Below are 23,681 nucleotides of genomic sequence, written 5' to 3'. Positions count from 1 at the left end.
CCGCTGGAAGTCTCGGCGGCCATTTTTAAAGAGCGATCCGGCAGCAGGGGAGGGTCAGCACCGGCAGTGGGCAGGCAAGACTGGGGATCTTTCCTGCCTGCCCCGAAGAATCCGTTGTATTCAGGTATGACTGGAACCCTGTAGCTCGGGGGAGGGAGGGAGGAGAGCCAGCTGGCCCTGATGAACAACTGGCTCTTGCGAGCCGGTGCGAACCAGCTCCAGCACACCACCGGACGGACCTCACAAAAAAGGTGCTGGTATGCCGTACCGGCGCATACCGGAACAAAAAAAGCACTAAGCATGGAATTACTTGAGAAGGAGCTCAGTATCCCAAAGAAGAAGAACACACTGAGGCTTATCCAAATTTTTTTTTTTTAAGTATCTTGGTTTTCTCAAGGACAATTCCAGATTTCTACTGACAGAAAAAGTAAAGAATACTGTGTAGTAGAAAGGTTATAATAACAAAGAACTTAGGAAGGGAGAAGAACTATGCTTGCATGAGACACTTGCAGAACACCTCCATACCAGCTAAGGCTAAATGAGTATAGTCTCCAACTTGAAGCAAGCATGGTCACAGACCTCCTTCTCTAAATACTGGCTTATGGAAGGAAACTCATCTGAGGGAGGCAAAGCGAAGTGCCATACTCCAACAACCTAAATGTGGAAGGAGAACGCCTTATGCTGGGAAGTCAAAGCTGTGGATCCATCCTGAGACAAGAAATAAGGTTAAGGACTTAATCCCAGTCAGCCCATAGACAGTTACTGGGCTGGTGAAAGCTATAATCCATTGTAGCCTGGGAGATGTCGTGGTAAGGCTGGAAGACAGACCAGCAGCCAAAGAGGCCACACCCAAAGAACTATTTCATGAAGTCACCTGTGGATTGTTTATTCTGTCAAGATGATCCCTGAGATGGCTGTCCTTTCCAAGAGAAGTAAACAGGAAATGTTTTATCAGACTGAAGGAGGAAGAGGCTCTAGGAGATAGACTTCAGCTTCTGATTCCAAACAAAAGACATAGAAAGGGGACACCATCTGAGGACCGGCAAGAAGAACTGGAGATTGCATTATCCAGAGTCCTCCTTTTGAGTCAATAGAAGCACATACCAGTATGCAGCATAAAGGGCTTGTAGGGCTAATAAGATGATAAGCTAATAATTACTCTGGTTAGGGTTTGTGGCTAGTCTCATCTGTTTGTAGTATGATTTTGCTCTAAAGTGGTCCCAAAACAAAGAAAAGGGTTCTCACAAAGGCTTTGCTGGCAATATGAGAGAAGAATGCCACTTTGGAAATATATTACAATTTATTGGTAATATAAAAAAATGTGTTTATGTATATATAAAATAGAAGGATAGATATATTAGTATGACAAAAGTAATAAGGAAAACCTAGCAGCAGGACTTATCAGTACATGTTAGAACAGTAAGATAGTAATATCAGTGCAACTAATAATTATTCCTGAGACATAACTACTGGTGCTAACCTAAGACCACATGCCAAAAGGTTCTGATTCACTTGGAACTTGGCAATTCTTTCTATCTTGCCCCGGACTGTAGGAAGGATAACTGACATCACCCTGTAGGCTGCCTGGAAAAGTTCTTTGGCTCCTTCTGTGTAGCAGGTCTCTCCTTTCCCTCTCAGACTCCAAGCTGAAGTTTCCCAGCTGGCTCCTGGACAAGGCTGTGTAGGTAGGCTGCCTGCTCCACTGCGTCTTCAGTCTGTGTTTATTGTGGAAGGCCATTGGCGATAAAGCTGGAAGGCACACAGCTCTTTTCTGGAACTATCTAAGATGCTATCTAGTACTGGTTCTTTCTCAGTATGACATATATTCTTAGTTCAGTTCCTTTATGATCACTTTAGCCCCTCAGTGATGCTTAGAGGAGACTACATGTTAGCTAATGAAATAACACCCATTGGAGAAAGGTGTCTCTAACAGGCTACCTCCTTGAGTAGACTCTTTCTCCTGTAGACTAGCTCCATGTGTGCATGATGTAGAGGACATCGTATCACATGTAGAACAGTTCTCTGATTGGATGAGCTGGGCACACACACTTGCTTTGCATAAGGTGTGCACGTGGACAGTTTGGTAAAGATTTGGTGCACTAGAATTACTGAGCTAACTCGAGGGTAATTATCATTTAGCTTGGTACAGGAATACCTGTGCAGATGATATGAGGCCCCTGGTCTTGGTGATGGTCCTCCTTGTCAGAGCTGGTATTGCTGGTGCCTCAAGAGATGGTCAGCCAAGATTACCACATAACACAGTCGATGTAAATTACATTCTCAGAAGACAAGCAGGTCAGTTGATTCTCATAAGTGGGTGATGTCATCCACAGTGCCCAGCGCGAATGCAGCCTAGCATAATACAGCTTTAAGAGCTTGTGGTAGCGCCCCTATCGTGAGTGTGTGAGTGTCTTCCTGTTCGCCTTGCGAGCATGGGACCATCAATCTCTTCTCATCCGCGGTGAGGAAAGGACATCTTTGTCGGGTCTCTTCATAGCACTTTTGTATTTATTTTTTTCAGAGTGCTTTTTGTGCCTTCCCTCATGGGTTTATTTCTGGCTCTAGTTGCCTTTTTTTGGGACTTTTTTCAGCTCCTTCCCATATATTTTTTAGTTTATTTTTTCCATCTTGAAGTTTCCTTTATTTTTCTCGGGCTTGCAAGGCCCTTTTAAGCCTGAGTCTTGGTTGTGTATTATCCCTTCCATTTTTTTGGTGATCTGCCCCTTGTTTATATCACCATAAAGTTGTTGGATTTAGCTGTTTTCTCTATCATGTCATTCAAGATTCCCAGTGGCTTTAAGTGCTGTGCTTGGTGCAATAGGGCCATCTCTGGGGTTGATACCCATTCCTGGTATATCCAGTGTTTGGGGCCAGAACATAACTCTACTAACTGTATTATTTGTTTGTGCATGCAAAAAAGAACACAGAAGTCCAGAGAGGCTCAAAAAGAGAAGCTTCCACTTTTCCCAGGAAGCACAGTTTATCAGGCCTATATGCCATTTAAGGAAAGAAGGCTAAGGTCCTGCTGGACTGTATTCAAGTAGACTTCCACATTGCACCCTGTAACTGAAAAATGAAGGTATGTTTCCAGACTAATACCTAGGTATTGTGCAGCCCAACCTTAGGGGTAAAAGCTTCTTCCGCTAATACAGTCCCAGAATCGGAAGGACAGAGAACAGATAATCCTTCATACCTCACAGTGTACTCTCAGGGATTATAGCAAAAATGATCAAAGGAAGCAGAAGATTTAGATCTCCAGGTACAGGCTAGGGTACTGGAGGAATGTGCAGAGATGACGAGAAAGCTTAAAATAGATCCTTCGGTAGCGAAACACACAACTGCGGGAAGATCACCGTCAACCATAGAAAAAGCTCAGCTCTTCAACAAGACCAGTCTTGCCACTACTGAAACAGGAGACAGAACTCCATGCGTCTCCAGAATGCTAGAAGAGATCTCGGGCCAACAGAGCATTTAGTAGCCCTTATTCCTTGAGGGAATCTATAAGTAGATGTAAGTATGGAAAACCCTTCACACTGACAAGCTCTGAGAACCAAAGGCGCAACCAGATTTGTTAGGAACTGGGCAACATTCTGGAAAAGGGGGAGCCTATTCCAAAAGGATGGGTTCCATCTTAACCATGGTGGGACCATGCTGCTGGCATCAGTGTTTAAAAAGGAGATAGAGCAGCTTTTAAACTAGAGACTGGGGGAAGGCCTACAGTCGCTCAAAAGCGCATGGTTCGGAATAAGGTAGCCTTTAAAGATATCACCAAAACAAGGAAGATAGGGTATCCCGATAGTGAGGTTGCAAAAGAGACCGTAATAGATCAGGTGTCCTTAAATAGAAATCAGATAAAAGATTGCAAATTAATACTGTCAAGTACTGAGCATGATGTAAATAGGAACAACAAACATAGTTTGAAATGTCTATATATGAATGCCAGGAGCCTAAGAAATAAGATGGGAGAGTTAGAGTATATTTCACTAAATGAAAAATTAGATATAATAAATATCTCTCAGACTTGTTGGAAGGAGGATAACACTGGGGTACAAATTATATCGTAGTGATAGATAGAGTGGATCGAATTGGTGGAGGGGTAGCATTGTATGTTAATGAGGGCCTTGAATCAGTTAGATTGAAAATGCTACAGGAAACAAAACACATCTTGGAATCCCTGTGGATTGAAATTCCATGTGTAAAGGCCAGGATGAACAGACGGATGTAGAAATGTTATCGGAAATTAGGGAGGCTAACAAACTGGGCAACACGATAATAATGGGTGATTTCAATTACTCCGATATTGACTGGGTAAGTGAAACATCAGGACGTGCTAGAGAGGTAAAATTCCTTGACGAAATCAAGGATTGCTTTATGGAGCAGCTGATACAGGAGCTGACAAGAGAAGGAAAAATTCTAGATCTAGTCCTTAGTGGATTGCATGATCTGGTGCGGGAGGTAATGGTGATCAGATTTGATATTAGCTTTGGAATAAGTATACACAGGAAATCAAATACATTAGTGTTTAACTTTCAAAAAGGAGACTATGATAAAATGAGAAGCATGGTGAAAAAAAAAACTTAGAGGAGCGTCTGCGAGGGTCAAAAATTTACATCAGGCGTGGATGCTGTTCAAAAATACCATCCTGGAAGCCCAGGCCAAATATATTACGTGTATTAAAAAAGGAGGGACGAAGACCAAACGACAGCCTGCATGGTTAAAAAGTGAGGTGAAGTAAACTATTAGAGCAAAAAGAAAATCCTTCAGAAAATGGAAGAAGGAACGAACTGAAAATAATAAAAAAAACAGCATAAGGAATGTCAAGTCTAATGCAAAGTGCTGATAAGGAAGGCAACGAGGGACTTTGAAAAAAAGATTGCGTTGGAGGCAAAAACACATAGTAAAAATTTTTTTAGGTATATTAAAAGCAAGAAGCCGGCAAAAGACTCGGACCGCTAGATGGCCGAGGGGTAAAAGGGGTGATCAGGGAAGACAAAGCCATAGCAGAGAGATTAAATGAATTCTTTGCTTCGGTCTTCACCGAGGAAGATTTGAGAGAGATACTGGTGCCAGAAATGGTATTCGAACCTGACAAGTCAGAGAAACTGAATGAAATCTTTATAAACCTAGAGGATGTAAAAGGGCAATTTGACATATTGAAGAGTAGCAAATCTCCTGGACTGGATGGTATTCATCCTAGAGTACTGATAGAATTGAAAAATGAACTTTCAGATCTATTGTTATTAATATGTAATTTATTCTTAAAATCGAGTGTGGTACCGGAAGATTGGAGGGTATCCCATGTAACACCGATATTTAAAAAAAGGTTCCAAAGGGGAGCCAGGAAATTATAGACCGGTGAGCCTGACGTCGGTGCCGGGCAAAATGGTTTAGACTATTATAAAGAACAAAATTACAGAGCATATTCAAAAGCATGGATTAATGAGACAAAAAGGGGCATAATTGAACATGGCGCCCAAGTTTTCCTGAGGGCGTCCTCGCGGGACATACCCATGAAGGGGTGGGGAAACCCGTTTTATCAAAACAAGATGGGCAGCCATCTTTTGTTTCGATAATACGGTTGGGGACGCCCAAATCTCAACATTTAGGTTGACCTTAGAGATGGTCGGCCCTGATTTTCGGCGATAATGGAAACTGAGGACGCCCAGCTCAGAAACGACCAAATCCAAGCCCTTTGGCCATGGGAGGAGCCAGCATTCATAGTTCACTGGTCCCCCTCACGTGCCAGGACACCAACTGAGCACCCTAGGGGGCACTGCAGCAGAGCCGTAGCGAGGGGAGCTGACACCTGGGGCGGGTTGCCGCTGTGCACCCCCCCCCCCCCCCGGGTGCAGCACGGCGCACCCTCCTCCCGCTGGAGCGCGCACCCCCAGGAGCGCATACCTCCCCCCCTGGAGCGCATACCTGTGGCGAGGGACGGGCGGGAGGGCCGATCCGCCCCAGGTGCACGCCACTGGGGTGTGTTGGCTCCGCGCTGGTTCACTGCTCTCTCTGTCCCAGAACAGGAAGTAACCTGTTCCGGGGCAGAGAGGGCAGTGCACCAGCGCGGAGCCGACACCCCCCAGTGGCGTGCACCCGGGGCGGACGGCCCCCCCCCCGCCCCCCCTTCCTACGCCACTGCACTGCAGTGGACTTCAGAAAAAGCTCCCAGGTGCATAGCTCCCTTACCATGTGTGCTGAGCCCCCCCCCCCCCCCAAAATACCCCCAAACCCACTCCCCATAATGGCACACCACTACCATAGCCCTTAGGGATGAAGGGGGGGCACCTAGATGTGGGTACAGTGGGTTTGTGGTGGGTTTTGGAGGGCTCACATTTACCTCTGCAAGTTTAACAGGTAGGGGGGGGGGGTGGTCCTGGGTCCGCCTGCCTGAAGTGCACTGCAGTACCCACTAAAACTGCTCCAGGGACCTGCATACTGCTGTCATGGAGCTGGGTATGATAGTGGAGGAGTGGCCTAGTGGTTAGGGTGGTGGACTTTGGTCCTGGGGAACTGAGGAACTGAGTTTGATTCCCACTTTAGGCCAGGCAGCTCCTTGTGACTCTGGGCAAGTCACTTAACCCTCCATTGCCCCATGTAAGCTGCATTGAGCCTGCCATGAGTGGGAAAGCATGGGGTACAAATGTAACAAAAATAAATAAAATATTTGAGGCTGGCATAGAGGCTGGAAAAAATATTAAATTTTTTTTTTAAGGGTGGGAAGGGGTTATTGACCACTGGGGGAGGTCATCCTCGATTCTCTCCAGCGGTCATCTGGTCATTTAGGGCACATTTTTGTGGCTTGGTCGTAAAAAAAAAAGTGACCAAGTAAAGTCAGCCAAGTGTTCGTCAGTGACGCCCTTTTTTTTTCATTATCGGCCGAGGATGCCCATGTGTTAAGCACGCCCCAGTCCCGACTTCGCTTTGCTTCTGACACACACCCGTGAACTTTGGTTGTCCCCGCAACGGAAAGCAGTTAAGGGCGCCAAAAATTGGCTTTCGATTATGCCGATTTGGGCGACCCTAGGAGAAGGACGCCCATCTCCCGATTTGTGTCGAAAGATGGGCGCCCTTCTCTTTCAAAAATTAGCCCAATAGCCAACATGGATTTAGTGAACACGTGGATAAAGGCAAGCCGGTTGATATTGTGTATCCTGATTTTCAAAAGGCGTTTGACAAAGTACCTCATGAAAGGTTCCAGAAGAAATTGGACAGTCATGGGATTAGTGATAGTGTCCTATTGTGGATTAAAAACTGGTTAAAGGATAGAAAACAGAGAGTAGGGTTAAATGGTCAGTATTCTCAATGGAGAAGGGTAGAAAGTGGGGTTCCTCAGGGGTCTGTGTTGGGACCACTGCTTTTTAACATATTTATAAATAATCTAGGGATGGGAGTAACTAGTGAGGTAATTACATTTGCTGATGACACAAAATTATTCAAAGTGGTTATATCACGAGAGGATTGTGAAAAATTACAAGAGGACCTTACAAGACTAGGAGACTGGGTGTCTAAGTGGCAGATGCCATTTAATGTGAGCAAGTGCAAAGTGATGCATGTGGGAAAGAGGAACCCGAACTACAGCTGCGTAATGCAAGGGAATCACCGACCAAGAAAGGGATCTTGGCGTCGTTGTTGATGATACTCAGTGTGCTGCGACGGCTAAGAAAGCAAATAGAATGTTAGGTATTATTAGGAAAGGAATGGAAAAGAAAAGTGAAGACGTTATAATGCTTTTGTGTCGGTCCATGGTGCGACCACACCTCGAATATTGTGTTCAATTCTGGTCTCTGCATCTCAAAAAAGATATAGTGGAATTAGAAAAGGTACAGAGAAGGGCGACAAAAATGATAAAGGGGATGGGACGACTTCCCTTTGAGGAAAGGCTGAAGCATCTAGGGCTCTTTAACTTGGAGAAGAGACACCTGAGGGGAGATATGACAGAGGTCTATAAAATAGTGAGTGGAGTGGAACAGGTAGACGTGAATCATTTGTTTACTCTTTCCAAAAATACTAGGACTGGGGGGGGGGGGGGGGGCATGCGATGAAGCTACAAAGTAGTAAATTTAATACGAATCTAAGAAAATGTTTCTTCACTCAGCGTGTAATTAAACTCTGAAATTCGTTGCCAGAGAATGTGGTAAAGGCATTTAGCTTAGCGGGGTTTAAAAAGGGTCTGGACAGCTTCCTAAAGGAAAAGTCCATAGACTATTATTTAATTGACTTGGGGAAAATCCACTGCTTATTTCTGAGGTAAGCAGCATAAAATATATTGAGTTTTCTGGGATCTTGCCAGGTGTTTGTGACCTGGATACTTATGTACTTATCAGGGACAGTCTGCAGCGTGATAGCATTATGAACAGCAGGAGGGCTAGAAAACACATACTTTCTTAGCCACCAAAGGGAGCAGGCACTCTGCAGAAAACAGCACAAAACAATTAAACCTATTACAGAAAGAAGGAGGCCATGAAGCCAGGCAATATTAGAAAGCGGCTAGCAAACCAATCAGAAATACTTGATAGCAAATTAGTCCCTGTGATAGAGGGCTGAATACTAGAAGATTATCATCAGTCAAATTAGGGCAACACATCCCCTCAAACTCCTCAAACTGATGATTGACCCTAAGGAGCAAATAATCAATGAACAGGCAGTTTTGAATTACCACTTTGCTTAGACTGTGGGAAGAAGTATTAGTCTTGGCTAGGGCACAAGCAAGGTAAGTCAGTTCAATATATACAAAAAGGTCTCAGATATGACTTAACTTCAAATGAAAATGCTGAAATGCAATCAACAGTATGTGGAGCTGTTCTGTGATACACCGCATCGAGGATCTCCGTAGTCAAAAGCGGATGACCTTTTTGAGAGATTTGACCCCTGACGCAGGCACATGTGCACCGAAACATGGCCCATGTCAGGTCTATTTATTAAAGATTTTTGATCCTTCCAGTCCTGAAGGCCCTTTTGTGCTTCTTTTTGTGTTGATATATCACCAGCAATAGTTACCCTAAAGAGAATACTTGTTAGTAAGTACTAAAATTCAAAATATCAACAAAGGTTAAGAGCCTTAATGTACAAAAGTTAAAATTAAAATAACTACAAAAATTATACAAAACAAAAGCAAAAGTCCAAAATATTTGATGAGCAGATTGTGTATGACTGTAGTGCGAGAAGTTGCTTCAGGATTCCCAAAGGGAATAACACAAAGGCATAGTCCTTAGCTCAAACACTTAGGGAATGTTTCGATGTAGGCAAGGGAACTAGTGCTTTCCAGCAATGGGTAAGATGAATCCACTATTGACAGTCCTTGAAGCTTGCATACAGAGTATCCAATGAGTAGCACTTGATAGGGTCCTTTGAACTTTGGAGAGAGCGCTGTAGCAGCCGGTGGTTCTTGATGTAAACCCAATGTCCTGGTTGCAGTTGTTGGTATGATGGACCATCCACAGTCTGAACAGTGCTTTCTGGAGCCTGAAATAAAGGATCGGAAGACAATACTTGGTGTAAACATTTACAATAGGTTAAGATATCGCTGCTCAGTAATTGTGTATCTGGTGGTATGATATGGTATAAAGGCCCTGTCATTGGATGTCCAGTAATAATTTCATATGGGGTAAGGCCTTCCCTAGTTCTCTGAGGTGAGTTGCGCATTGACATAAGGGCAAAGGGCAGTGCATTTAGCCAATCAGAGGCCCAATCAGAAGTTAGGGCTCTCAGAGTGCTCTTAAGCGTTTTGTTTATCCTCTGAACCTGGCCAGAGTTTTGAGGATTATAAGGAGTGTGCAACTGCCTCTTGAACCTAAAAACCAATTCCAGGCCTTCCCAAACATGTGAAACAAAAGCTGGTCCCTGGTCAGATGTTAGAACCTGGGGCATGCCTCAAACCGGAATGTATTTGGACACCAAAGTTTTGATGGTTGCAACAGTAGTCATTGAAGTGGACAGGTATGCCTCCACTGATCCAGAGAACGGACAAGTGACAACCAAAAGATACCACATCCTCCCTTTGACAATTAGGAGTTCTGTATAGTCCAATTGAAGATGGAGGAATAGACCTTTGGGGTGCAGTAAAAATGTGGGAGCTGGTTTCAAAAGATGGGCTCTGTGGCCCACAGTCCAACAGTGATAACACGCCAGGTCCACAGCATCTACAGTGGAGGCAAATGGAGGCAAAATCTGGATGTAACAATAAAGAGGTGAAAACAGTATACATAGTAGGAGCAGATGCATGAGTCTGTTGATGCAAATAAAGAGCAAAGATGGAGGGCAGACGTAGTGATCATCAGACTTCCACAGTCTATCAGAAGTTCTGATTGTCCCCCATGCACCCCAAATAAGCTGGTCCTGTAGAGAAACCCGAGAGTAAAAGTCAATTAAATCTTGCAAGGTGAGAGACTGTGGAGACAAAGCAGGTACAGCAAGTAATAAAAGCAAAGGTGGGGCAAACTGTGCGCCCAAGGCAACATCCTTAGCTGTGGCATGTGCATACGCATTTCCAATGGCCTCAGTGGGCCGTGAAACAGTTTATCCTTTAACTTTGAATACAGCAACATCAGCAGGCATTAAGACAGCCTGAAGCAGGTGGTGAATGTAGGCAGAATGCTTAATTGGTTTATTTGCAAAAGTGAGAAATCCCTACTGGGCTCAGACCTTACCAGAGTCCCAAAGTACACTCAAAGCAGTCCCAAAGCACTATCTGTATAAACATTCTCTATTAAATACTGGAAACATTCCAAAGCACGAGTAAGAGCAAACACTTCAGCCAGCTGAGCACTGCCAAAGGGCTTCAGTCACAGAAGTACAAATAGTATACCCACAGACCAAAGTTCCCTCAGCTGTCTGATAGAGGACCCAGCCACAAAAAAAGCAACCAGTCAGGATTGTTCAAAGGTACAGGTGACAAATCAGGTTTAGTTTTGGGTTCAGTCTGTACATGTGTAGAGCAATGTACAATCATGTGTCCCATCATATTCTGCCATCAGGTGGAAGACAGAAAGTAAAGCATAAGTACATAAGTACATAAGTAGTGCCATACTGGGAAAGACCAAAGGTCCATCTAGCCCAGCATCCTGTCACCGACAGTGGCCAATCCAGGTCAAGGGCACCTGGCACGCTCCCCAAACGTAAAAACATTCCAGACAAGTTGTACCTAAAAATGAGGAATTTTTCCAGTCCATTTAATAGCGGTCTATGGACTTGTCCTTTAGGAATCTATCTAACCCCTTTTTAAACTCCGTCAAGCTAACCGCCCGTACCACGTTCTCCGGCAGTGAATTCCAGAGTCTAATTACACGTTGGGTGAAGAAAAATTTTCTCCGATTCGTTTTAAATTTACCACACTGTAGCTTCAACTCATGCCCTCTAGTCCTAGTATTTTTGGATAGCGTGAACAGTCGCTTCACATCCACCCGATCCATTCCACTCATTATTTTATACACTTCTATCATATCTCCCCTCAGCCGTCTCTTCTCCAAGCTGAAAAGCCCTAGCCTTCTCAGCCTCTCTTCATAGGAAAGTCGTCCCATCCCCACTATCATTTTCGTCGCCCTTCGCTGTACCTTTTCCAATTCTACTATATCTTTTTTGAGATACGGAGACCAGTACTGAACACAATACTCCAGGTGCGGTCGCACCATGGAGCGATACAACGGCATTATAACATCCGCACACCTGGACTCCATACCCTTCTTAATAACACCCAACATTCTATTCGCTTTCCTAGCCGCAGCAGCACACTGAGCAGAAGGTTTCAGCGTATCATCGACGACGACACCCAGATCCCTTTCTTGATCCGTAACTCCTAACGCGGAACCTTGCAAGACGTAGCTATAATTCGGGTTCCTCTTACCCACATGCATCACTTTGCACTTGTCAACATTGAACTTCATCTGCCACTTGCACGCCCATTCTCCCAGTCTCGCAAGGTCCTCCTGTAATCGTTCACATTCCTCCTGCGACTTGACGACCCTGAATAATTTTGTGTCATCGGCGAATTTAATTACCTCACTAGTTATTCCCATCTCTAGGTCATTTATAAATACATTAAAAAGCAACGGACCCAGCACAGACCCCTGCGGGACCCCACTAACTACCCTCCTCCACTGAGAATACTGGCCACGCAATCCTACTCTCTGCTTCCTATCTTTCAACCAGTTCTTAATCCATAATAATACCCTACCTCCGATTCCATGACTCTGCAATTTCTTCAGGAGTCTTTCGTGCGGCACTTTGTCAAACGCCTTCTGAAAATCCAGATATACAATATCAACCGGCTCCCCATTGTCCACATGTTTGCTTACCCCCTCAAAAAAATGCATTAGATTGGTGAGGCAAGACTTCCCTTCACTAAATCCGTGCTGACTTTGTCTCATCAGTCCATGTTTTTGTATATGCTCTGCAATTTTATTCTTAATAATAGCCTCCACCATCTTGCCCGGCACCGACGTCAGACTCACCGGTCTATAATTTCCCGGATCTCCTCTGGAACCCTTCTTAAAAATCGGAGTAACATTGGCTACCCTCCAGTCTTCCGGTATTACACTCGATTTTAGGGACAGATTGCATATTTCTAACAGTAGCTCCGCAAGTTCATTTTTTAGTTCTATTAATACTCTGGGATGAATACCATCAGGTCCCGGTGATTTACTACTCTTCAGCTTGCTGAACTGACCCATTACATCCTCCAAGGTTACAGAGAATTTGTTTAGTTTCTCCGATTCCCCCGCTTCAAATATTCTTTCCGGCACCGGTGTCCCCCCCAAATCCTCCTCGGTGAAGACCGAAGCAAAGAATTCGTTTAATTTCTCCGCTACGGCTTTGTCCTCCTTGATCGCCCCTTTAACACCATTTTCGTCCAGCGGCCCAACCGACTCTTTGGCCGGTTTCCTGCTTTTAATGTATCTAAAAAAGTTTTTACTATGTATTTTTGCTTCCAACGCTAATTTCTTCTCAAAGTCCTTTTTTGCCCTCCTTATCTCCGCTTTGCATTTGGCTTGGCATTCCTTATGATCTATCCTGTTACTTTCAGTTGGTTCTCTTCTCCACTTTCTGAAGGATTGTTTTTTGGCTCTAATGATTTCCTTTATCTTACTGTTTAGCCACGCCGGCTGACGTTTAGTCTTTTTTCCCTTTTTTCTAATACGTGGAATATATTTGTCCTGAACCTCCAGGATGGCGTTTTTAAACAGCATCCACGCCTGATGCAAGTTTTTTACTCTGCGAGCTGCTCCTTTCAGTCTGTGCATAAGTAATAGTATTGGAATAGTATAGGGTAACATGGGATTGACAAAAAGTTGCTTCAAGGGAAAGGAGGCAGGTTGACGTCAAAGACTTGAGTATGTGGTGGGAGGCGGGGCTGGTGGTTGGGAGGCGGGGATAGTGCTGGGCAGACTTATGCGGTCTGTGCCAGAGCCAATGGTGGGAAGTGGGGCTGGTGGTTGGGAGGCAGGGATAGTGCTGGGAAGACTTATACGGTCTGTGCCAGAGCCGATGGTGGGAAGTGAGGCTGGTGGTTGGGAGGCAGGGATAGTGCTGGGCAGACTTATATGGTCTGTGCCAGAGCCGATGGTGGGAAGTGGGGCTGGTGGTTGGGAGGCAGGGTTAGTGCTGGGCAGACTTATACGGTCTGTGCCCTGAGGTAAGGTATACACAAAACATAGCACATATGACTTTATCTTGTTGGGCAGACTGGATGGACCGTGCAGGTCTTTTTCTGCCGTCATCTACTATGTTACTATGAGTAATACAAAGGAGTTGCAGAACAGAATGAAAAGTGTAGTCAAACAAGGAATGGCAAAGTACAATAAAGTCAGTAATTTTGATAGCAAAGGCAACAGACACTAATGTCCGAAAGCAAAGGGGAAGACCTCAGGCCACAGGGTCCAGGCAGCGGGAAAACTAGCCCATAGGTTTCAATCCAGAAGGAAATGGTTGTTCCAAGAGATAGGAAGCAACACCTTGTACATCAGCAACATAGAGATGGAAAGGTAGGGAATAGTTGGGTAAGGAAAGACAGGGTGCAGAAGTAAGAGCCTCCTGTTGAGAAGTAAAGACAATATACTCATGTTGTGAAGGGACTATCAATCCCTCTGGGCCATCAGCTTGCAAAAAAAGCATACAGAGGTGCAGTGAGCTCAGCAAAGGAGAGAATCCATTGCCAGCAAAAGACAGGCCTAAAGGCTTCAGGGGTAGAAGGAAATGGAATGCAATAGAATGCACTCTCTCAGTCGTGATAGAACGGCCTTAAGCAGACAGACATACACCTAAGAAGGTAACCTGGGGAGATACAAATTGCAATTTTTGTTTATTTATTTATTTACTACATTTTTATCCTACAAAATTCACATACAGAGTTTTAACTAGTTTTCATACATGGTTTTAGACTGAAGTCATATGTGATTTACTAGGTAACATTTGCCATTATGGGGCGAGGAAACGTTATCAGATGAGTGGGTGAAGCTGGCAGTAAGTACAAGAGCAAGAAAGGAGTTAAGTGTAAATTAAGAGAGAGGTTAAACATAAAGGTCATCATGTGGTTGAGAAGGCTTTTACGAACAGATGCGTTTTGAGGAGTAGTTTGAATTGTCTGGTGTTTTCACATGTTCTCAGGCATCCTGGTAGAGCAGTCCACAAGGCCGTGACAGCGAAGGAGAAGGCTCGCAGTTTTGTCTTAATGTAGTTATATGATTTTGCGGAAGGTAAACATAATTGATTGGATGTCTTGGATCTTAGTGTTTGTTTCGGTTGGTATGATGGCAGGGCTTTTCGAAAGTAGGCTGGGACTGTGCCAAATATCTGTTAATGCGTCAGCACAAGAATCTTGAACTGCACTCTGTATGGTACAGGAAGCCAATGTAGTTTTTTTAAAATGTTGGAGTGATGTGTTCGGACTTTGAGATTCCTGTGATCAATCGTGCATCTGCGTTTTGGATGACCTGTAGCACTTGCATTTGGGAAGCTGGTATGCCTGGATATTGTGAGTTGCAGTAATCATCTTTTTTTTTAAATCATTTATTTATAATTTTTTCATTTTACAAGGATCACTTGCAAAACAGTAAAACAGAGATGATTGTACATTAAAACAATATTTGAAGAAAACAATCTCAACAAGATAAATGGATTTTGTACAATCTTTCTCTTTCTTAGACCACAAAATAAATAGGGAGAGTGAAACAAGACAAGGAGATCAATTTAAGCAACAGCAAACAAAGAAAACGTGGTATTAACCCGATTATCCCCAGTTATTTATCTAAATCATTTTTCCACATTGATCATCTGGTTGGTTTCTTCAAGACCATAACGGTGCATAGTGCAGCAGTAATCATCTTAAGGCCAAGGCCTGCAACAGACTTTAATAACCCTGAAGTATCTTTCTTTCTTTAGTTACTTAATTTTTTAGCCCTTCCTCCCGACAACAACCAGAATGGGTTACAAAAATTACATTCAAAATAATAAAACATAAAATGATACTTAATATAATAAAACAGTCAAACATTAATTTCAGTTGCCAGAAAATAGTTCCATACAGCAGTACATGCTTCTTGGTTACTTGCACATAATAACAAATCAACATATTGGACCAGTGTGGAGGGCTCAAGTTGAATATCCTGTAAAACAGAACACAAGGCCTGTGAAAAATGGGTAGGACTTTCAGTGTACTCCAGGGAAAGCATCCGCCAGGTATACTCTTGGTCATCCTTTGTGAATGGAAAGTAGGGCTGACTGTCTTCATGGAGGGGGATGGAAAAGAACGCAGAGCTTAATTCTGTAACAGAAAAATAAGTAGCAGAGGGAGGGATTTGAGTCCATATGTGGGTTGGGCACGACAGGGAAAATAGGAATCAGAATAATATTTAATGCACATAAATCTTGAACAAGCCTGTACATTTTGCTATCTGATTTCAAGATTGGCAAAAGTGGGGTGTTGTAGTCAGAGGTAATAGGATAAATGACACCTTGATGGAGGAGATCAGCAATAACAGTAGGGAGGAGTGTATTGCCTGATCCAGGGTTTAGGTTTCATTGGGACCAGTTTGAATTGGACAGGTGCCACTTGCAACTTCCCAACATTCGCTTCTGGAGAAGCCCATAAGTGAGATGGTAAGGCCCCCAGCTTTGGTTGTTGCTCCCTTAAAGGAAAAAGAGTGCACCTTGGAGTCCTGTGTCTTGCCAAGATAGTACAGCATGGGCCTGTTGCAAAACGTCACGCCCCAAAAAATTAAGAGGTAGGCTATCACTCACCAACAGATAAAGGTAATACACCCCCTCTCTGATGGTTGCAGGTACTTGAGATAACGTTCGGTGAGGTATCAGCAGTCCGGTGGTTCCTTCGCATTGGATAAATGGTGCTGTAGAGAAAGAAACTACAAGCCAAAAAGGTAGATTTTGTTTGGAAACAGCAGAAGTAGTCATTTCAGAGTCAACAATGAAAGTGGTCTTATGACCCCCAATGTCCTCCTATTTCTCCTGCAGGGGTCAAAGTGAAGACAGTGAATAGTCATACCATGTCACCTAGAGTAAAGTCAGTATCATCGTGGTAATAGCAGCCATTGGGTAAGGATTGTGAGTTTGGGATTGCCGCCCCACAGCACCCTTGGAATGGGAAGTGATGTTAGCAGCAAGAGAATTCCCTGTGCACTCCTGTTTTTGGGTGGTCTGAGTACCTACAGATAAAGGGAAATTACGCTGCGTATGCATAACGTGCATCCTTGGCTGGACGGAGGGGCTGCTCCCTGTCCTATACCTCCTCGAGCTATTCTGCCTCCTCCCCTTACATTTTGTTGGAGAGAGGCTATCTGCAAATTTAACAAGGTTTGACAACGTTTCTCCTGGCACCCTTTCTGTTCGGTTTGGGCAGCCAGTATTTTCTGTTCACAATGACTAGTAGCTTCAAGAACAGAATCAGTGGAGCAAGTGGGCCAGTCAATCATAGAGTTCTCAAACTGATTCTTTATTTCAGGTAACAAGCCAAGCACAAAAATAGCCACAATACCCGTGGGCATCTTAGTTCCCTGGGTTCCCGAAAAATCCTGGAAACCCTTGGCACACCTAGTGTGAAAAGCTTTAACACTTTCATTCTATTCTAGGGACATCGACTTTCTCCAGTCATACACTGGCATACACATAGCCTTAATAGATTCCAGCAAGTTAGTTTTATCAGTAGCAAAGGTGCCCATTTGGGCCTCAGTGGCAGGAGACTGCATGGGGTCCTCTGTAGGTCAGTGCTAGATGTCGGGCCTTTCAGGATGGGTAACCCTGTGATAATCAGAGGGATTAAGAAAAACTGCATGTAACAGATTGGCTATGCCTGACCAAGCGGGGTTATAAGTTTGCATTATTTGTCGCCATAATGTTACAAATTTGGTAGGATTCTCCCCAAAATTCATGAGACTCCTAGCAAAGTCCACCACCTCTTTTGGAGACCAATTGATTGGCACAGTCATAGTAGCATTCTGTCCTGCCGGGAATGTCCGCATCGGGAGCTTGGAGGGCTGTGGACATCATGAAGTATAAGTCCTGTCATAGGTCTGGTTTTGGTTACTGCTCTGTGCAATGTTGGATTTCCCTTCCTTTGAAGTTGAGATTGGTTGAATCATATCTGAGATTTCGTAAGCTGTTAAAGACTTATTTTCTATTTATTTTTCGTAATTTTTTGGAGCTTGTTTGAGGTATTAAGCTTGGATGGTTTATATATGATTTTGTATTTTTGATATATTTTTTCTCTAGTGATGGCCTAGTCTTAGTTTGAATTGTAATCACTACTATTTAACATTTCTAGAGCGCTACAAAGTGTACGCAGCGCTGTACAAACACAGAAGAAAGACAGTCCCTGCTCAAAGAGCTTACAATCTAATAGACAAAAAGTAAAGCATTTAAATTTAAAATATTTAAGCAGTCAAGCACAAGAGAACAGTCACAGAAGGACAGAAGATGTTGAAGGGTGGTCAGTGTGATTAGGTGTAACTCTGGTTGGAGTAGTGGGAGAAGGTGATAGAAGAATAGAAATGGGTGAGGTAAAGTAATGAGTGGGTTGATAGGGAGGTTATATAAGACATGTCACTCTAGGGGTGGGTGGGTAGAGGGGTAGGGTGGGTGGAAGCAGGAGAAGGTATTCTCTGCAGCCTATCTGTGAGATGGAAAATGCTCTCTGAAGCTGCTGCTATAAGTTGTTAGTTTTCTCTCCCTGAAAGAGATCCAAGCCACACCCACGAAGTTCAAACTGTCAGTGGGGAGGGTGAGGGGAGGAAATGGCAGTGCTTGATGAAAAAGAGAGCTCAGTTTGATAGGAGATATACTATAGGATGTCATTCTGAGGCCAGGCTAAGTCTAAAGCAGGAGAAGGTAATCCGCATTGATATTTAGTTGGTATGTAGCAGAATAGAAATTTTGTTGTGTTGTATAAACAAAAGAAAACTTTGTGGACCAATCCTTAAATTTTCACTGAGTCTAGGAGTCAGCCCCAAAACTTAGGAGACAGTGACTGAAGCCTCTTTCATTTCTCCTCCACACTGAACATAACTTCCACATTGAAGTTTGAAAGGGGAGAGGAGTATCCCTTGATCAGCCACACCCCTTTTTAGAAACTGATTTGCTAAGACACTCTTCATGTTCCCTTAGGGTACCACTGTACATCTCCGTCAGAAACCAGCAGTTTCCCTTCTGGAAGCATGGTGTCAGCTGTGTGACATCACCCACTCTTTTTCTGTCTCATACTACCTCATTCTTCACCCATTCCCTCTCTCTCACATTACCTCCCTATAGCCTTCACCCACTCTCTCTCATCCCCCCCCCCTCCATTCTTCGCCCAGTCTGTCTCTCTGTCTCTTCTCCATCTAGTCTCTCTGTCTCTCTCTTATACTCCCCTCCCCAGGCTTTACTTGTTTCTCCCTCTCAGAGCTTGCCACCTATGCCTCTCATCTTGCTGATTGCAGATGCAGAAGAAATAAACATGTTTACCACTTCTTTGCTGTCATTCCGCTCTTATAAGCTTGAGCTGTGTGGTGCAAGAAGTTTCAGCTGGTGTTGAGGTTCTAAGTGTTATGATCATGGCTCAAGCTTTCAGAGAGCCCAGCCACACCAGGGAAGTAAGGTGTTTTTATGCAGCAGCACAACACAAAACTTTGGAGATGAGAAATCTTGGCTGTCAGGATGAAATTTCTAGGCACCATGGCAACCTGACACCTGGGATTTGTTGAAGCCTGTTCTGGACACAGGTGAAATGCAATAAAACAGCTTTATATAAAGTATAACACATTTACATTATTTAATATGCACATTTCTTCAGCAGCAGAATTTTGAAATATATACCACAGATTTTGCAAACTGTAGCTGCAGTGTCTTGACAAATCTGGCACAGGAAGGTGGGATCTGTTCCTTACCTGAAGGTCCATGACAACATCAAATTACTGTTTCCACAGGACACTTTCAGTTGGTCAAAGATATAATAGATGAAGAACCAAGTCAAGTCAACCTTATTAATGGGGATGGTGCATCACCTTTAATGATTGCTGCTGTGACTGGCAAACTGGATCTTGTACAATTGCTTGTTGAGAAAAATGCAGACACCAACAAACAGGATAACATCCATGGCTGGACAGCCCTAATGCAGGCCACGTATCATGGGTAAATTTATTTTGTTTTTGCTTCGCTAAATGTTAAGATATGTCTATTCTTCTCATGTGAATTAATTTTTTCATCCTTAGTTATAGGCGGAATATTAATGTATAAGTAAAATAAATCCTGCTAGATCAATCCAGATGGATGGGTTATGCCACAATAGCACCAAATGAAGTCAGAGACCTGGAACTTTCCAACGATGAAATTGTAACTTAAGGAATGGTGCAACCTTGGAAATCACCATTATCGCTTTCTCTTGGGTGCAGTCTGCACCCTGTGACTCTTAGGTTGAGCATGGGTAGACCTGTTAGAAGCTTTCAGGGCTCGGTCTGTTTGAGTAGCCAAGTTGTCTCCTGCTTCAAGCCCCTGGCCTAAGGGTCTTAGCCTTGATGGTATTCTCCTCCCCACCCCGGCAGAGGTTCCTGGTTGCTCTACGAGGAAGGGCAAAGCCCATCACAGAACATCCCTCCCTTCATTTTGGGCAGCAGAGGTTGTCCCGATGCTTGTATTGTGCTGTCCTGCCAGCATGTGGAGACTGAACTGCTAACTGTGACGTCATAGCTTAAGAACACTGCAGCTCTCTGGCAAATCAGCAGGTGATAGGTCAGCTCCCTGTGTAGCCTGGAATGCTCTGGTAGAATTGAACTTTTTTAAATGTATGTTTTGATCTTAAAAAAAAAAAAGAAAACAAAAAAGAGGCTGAGTGGTTTCAAAGAGTCTTTACTTGGCTGGAGTAGGTTCTTCTCCATTGTGGTAGCCCAGCCTTGGGTGTGTGTTTGTTTATGTACACTGTTTGATATTCTGTAAGGGGCCATCAATGGTGTCTCTGCAGTTTACAGTTACATAATAGGGTCAAGGAGGAAAGAACAGAGCAGAGTTTAAGAAGAGGAGTCCAAAGGCCTTGCAAAAATGGTGAGTTTTAAGTAATGTGTTTAAAGTTCAGTATTGAAGGCTCAGCTCTAATAGAGGGAGGGAGAGTGTTCCAAAGTTTAGGACCAAGATAGTTGAAGGCCGCCTCCCTTTGTATAGTGAGATGCAGAGAAGAGAGGAACAGAATGGTAAGAAGATTAGAGTTGGTGGAGCGAAGAGAACACGGTATGTATGGATGAGAAGATTGATATAAGCAGGTGAAGAGGAAGACAACCTTTTTATGTACCAGGATGAGAATCTTATATTGTGCGCAGAAATTGGGAACAAATGTTCAGAACGAAGGAGAGAGGTTACGTGTTTGAAATGACGGGCACAATGACGCTGTTTGACTGCAGTGGACTGGATGAGTTGAAGATGTTTCATATAGTAGTGTGGGAGACCAGTATAGAGTGAATTGTAGCACTCCAGATGAGTGATGATCATGGCTAGAAGGAGAGTGCAGATCAGGCTGGGGGACTAGAAAGAGCAGACAAGTTGAATACAATGCATTGCAAAGAAGGCAGAGTGTACCATGGCATTGATTGAGTTTGAAAGTCCTTTATTTTTTTTGTTAATCAAAGATGATGCCTAAAATCTTTACTGTATAAACAAATTGAAGTGGTTGACCATTAATCAAGGGACAAGAAGGAGTAGGAGTACAGGGATTGGGAAAGATGATGGATTCACATTTAGCAGAGTTGAGAAAAAGTAAATGCTCTCTTAGCCTTGTGGAAACGTGGTTGAGACAGGAGTTGAGGGAGTTGGTGGGGTCGGAGATCCTGCAGAGGATTTGGATAGTGTCTGCCTTACAGTATGGTATACAACCTTGTTCCTGGAAGAGGGGAAAGAAATATATTAGTGTTATACCTGTGGCTTGCCCAGGTCCCTCCTCCTCTATGCCTTGATCACTGCTTTATATGATAGCAGAGAGCCTTGAATGCCCAGGTCAGAAACAACTCTCCATGGCAGCCAACCTTCAGCCTTTCGTCTCTAGACCTATTTGGGGGGGGGGGGGGGGGGGGGGGGGGGGGGAGAGAGTATGGTGCTTTTTGCTGGGCCTAGCCTTTTGTTTATTGTGGGTCTGTTGCCTTGTCAAAGGCTTAACTGCCTGCATTGCATCCATGGGGAGGAGTATGGCAGCACAATGACAGACAGTGAGAACAGTTTTTTCTCCTGAATTTGTTTTACTGCTGCATTGGGTTTTTGCTTGCAGCAGGACTTTGTGGTAGTGACCCTTTCTAGTTTGGGGGTTCCTCAGATAACCAGAAGCACACTCACTGAGTCAGCCTGAGAGATCCAGGCTAATGCCCCTGGAGGATTTTGAGGAGAAGGTTTCGGTATTTTCCACTGGCTTGCTTAATTGTGAGGCAGATAAGGGTAAGGGTGATGCTTTTGATATACTGCCTCTCTGTGGCACAACTTGAGCAGTTTACATATTTTATTTATTTATTTAAGTTTATTTTATTGCATTTGTACCCCACATTTTCCCACCTATTTGCAGGCTCAATGTGGCTTACATAGTACCGTCAAAGGCGTTTGCCCAGTCGGTGGATAACAAATACAAAGTTGTATAGTGATCGTATGAGGTATAAGTGGAGGGTCGAAATGGATGAAGATTGCGTGTTGTCCTGTGTGATCATAGTCATGCTGTGTTGGTTGGTGAAGAGGGTTACGTGGGGTCGTTGGGGTAGGCCTTTTTGAAGAGGTTGTTTTTTAGTGATTTCCTGAAGTTCAAGTGGTCGTGGATTGTTTTCACAGCTTTTGGCAGCCCATTCCATAGTTGTGCGTTTATGTAAGAGAAGCTGGCTGCATAAGTTGTTTTGTATTTCAGTCCTTTGCAATTTGGGTAGTGTAGGTTTAGGTAGGATCTTGATGATCTGACTTTGTTTCTTATTGGTAAGTCCATGAGGTCTGTCATGTATTCTGGGACTACGCCATATATGATTTTGTGGATTAAGGTGCAGACTTTGAAGATGATCCGTTCTTTGATTGGGAGCCAATGCAACTTTTCTCGGAGGGGTTTGGCACTTTCGAAGTGTGTTTTGCTGAATATCAGCCTGGCTGCTTTATTTTGGGCGGTCTGGAGTTTTTTATGAGTTGTTCTTTGCAGCCCGTGTAGATTCCGTTGCAATAATCTGCATTGCTTAGGACCATTGATTGTATTAGGTATCGAAAAGTTGTGTTGCCCCTGTACAAGTTGTTGGTCAGGCCCCACCTGGAGTATTGTGTTCAGTTTTGGAGGCCGTACCTTGCAAAGGATGTTAAAAAAATGGAAGTGCTTGAAAGAAAAGCTACGAGAATGGTACGGGATTTGCGTTCTAAGACGTATGAGGAGAGACTTGCTGACCTGAACATGTATACCCTGGAGGAAAGGAGGAACAGGGGTGATATGATACAGACGTTAAAATATTTGAAAGGTATTAATCCGCAAACAAATCTTTTCCGGAGATGGGAAGGCGGTAGAACGAGAGGACATGAAATGATGTTGAAGGGGGGCAGCCTCAGGAAAGATGTCAGGAAGTATTTTTTCTCGGAGATGGTGGTGGATGCTTGGAATGCCCTCCCGCGGGAGGTGGTGGAGATGAAAACAGTAACGGAATTCAAACATGCATGGGATATGCATAAAGGAATCCTGTGCAGAAAGAATGGATCCTCAGAAGCCTAGCTGAAATTGGGTGGCGGAGCAGGTGGGGGGAAGAGGGGTTGGTGGTTGGGAGGCGAGGATAGTGGAGAGCAGACTTATACGGTCTGTGCCAAAGCCGGTGATGGGAGGTGGGACTGGTGGTTGGGAGGCGGGAAGTACTGCTGCGCAGACTTGTATGGTCTGTGCCCTGAATAAGGCAGGTACAAATCAAGGTAAGGTTTACACATATGTTGTCTTGTTGGGCAGACTGGATGGACCGTGCAGGTCTTTTTCTGCCGTCATCTACTATGTTACTATGTAATCGTTTGAGCTTCCACATTGAATAGAACATTTTCTTTGTTACAGAGTTTACTTGACTGTCGAGGGTAAGGTTGCGATCGAGTGTGACACCGAGCATTTTCAAACTGTCCGAGGTAGAGAGGGTATGTCCTGAAGTATTTATGGTTGTGGGTTTGTATTTGTTTTATGGAGAGGAGAGGAGAGGATGAGGCAATGTGTTTTTTTTGGTGTTCAGTTTCAGTTG

General features: G+C 44.0%; 1 protein-coding gene across 1 annotated transcript in view; it reads left to right on the top strand.

Annotated features, from left to right (window-relative positions):
• ANKS6 (ankyrin repeat and sterile alpha motif domain containing 6) overlaps window positions 1-23,681 on the top strand; it is a 204,779-nt gene that overhangs the window by 35,196 nt on the left and 145,902 nt on the right. Inside the window, exon 4 of the mRNA XM_030205050.1 lies at window positions 19,407-19,611. Within this exon, the coding sequence (XP_030060910.1) occupies window positions 19,407-19,611 (205 nt within the window). The remainder of the gene's footprint in view (window positions 1-19,406; window positions 19,612-23,681) is intronic.

This window comes from Microcaecilia unicolor, chromosome 1 (assembly GCF_901765095.1).
Source record: "Microcaecilia unicolor chromosome 1, aMicUni1.1, whole genome shotgun sequence".
Lineage (NCBI taxonomy): Eukaryota > Metazoa > Chordata > Amphibia > Gymnophiona > Siphonopidae > Microcaecilia > Microcaecilia unicolor.
The sequence above is the reverse complement of the archived record's forward strand: the minus strand, read 5'-3'. Positions and strand labels throughout refer to the sequence as shown.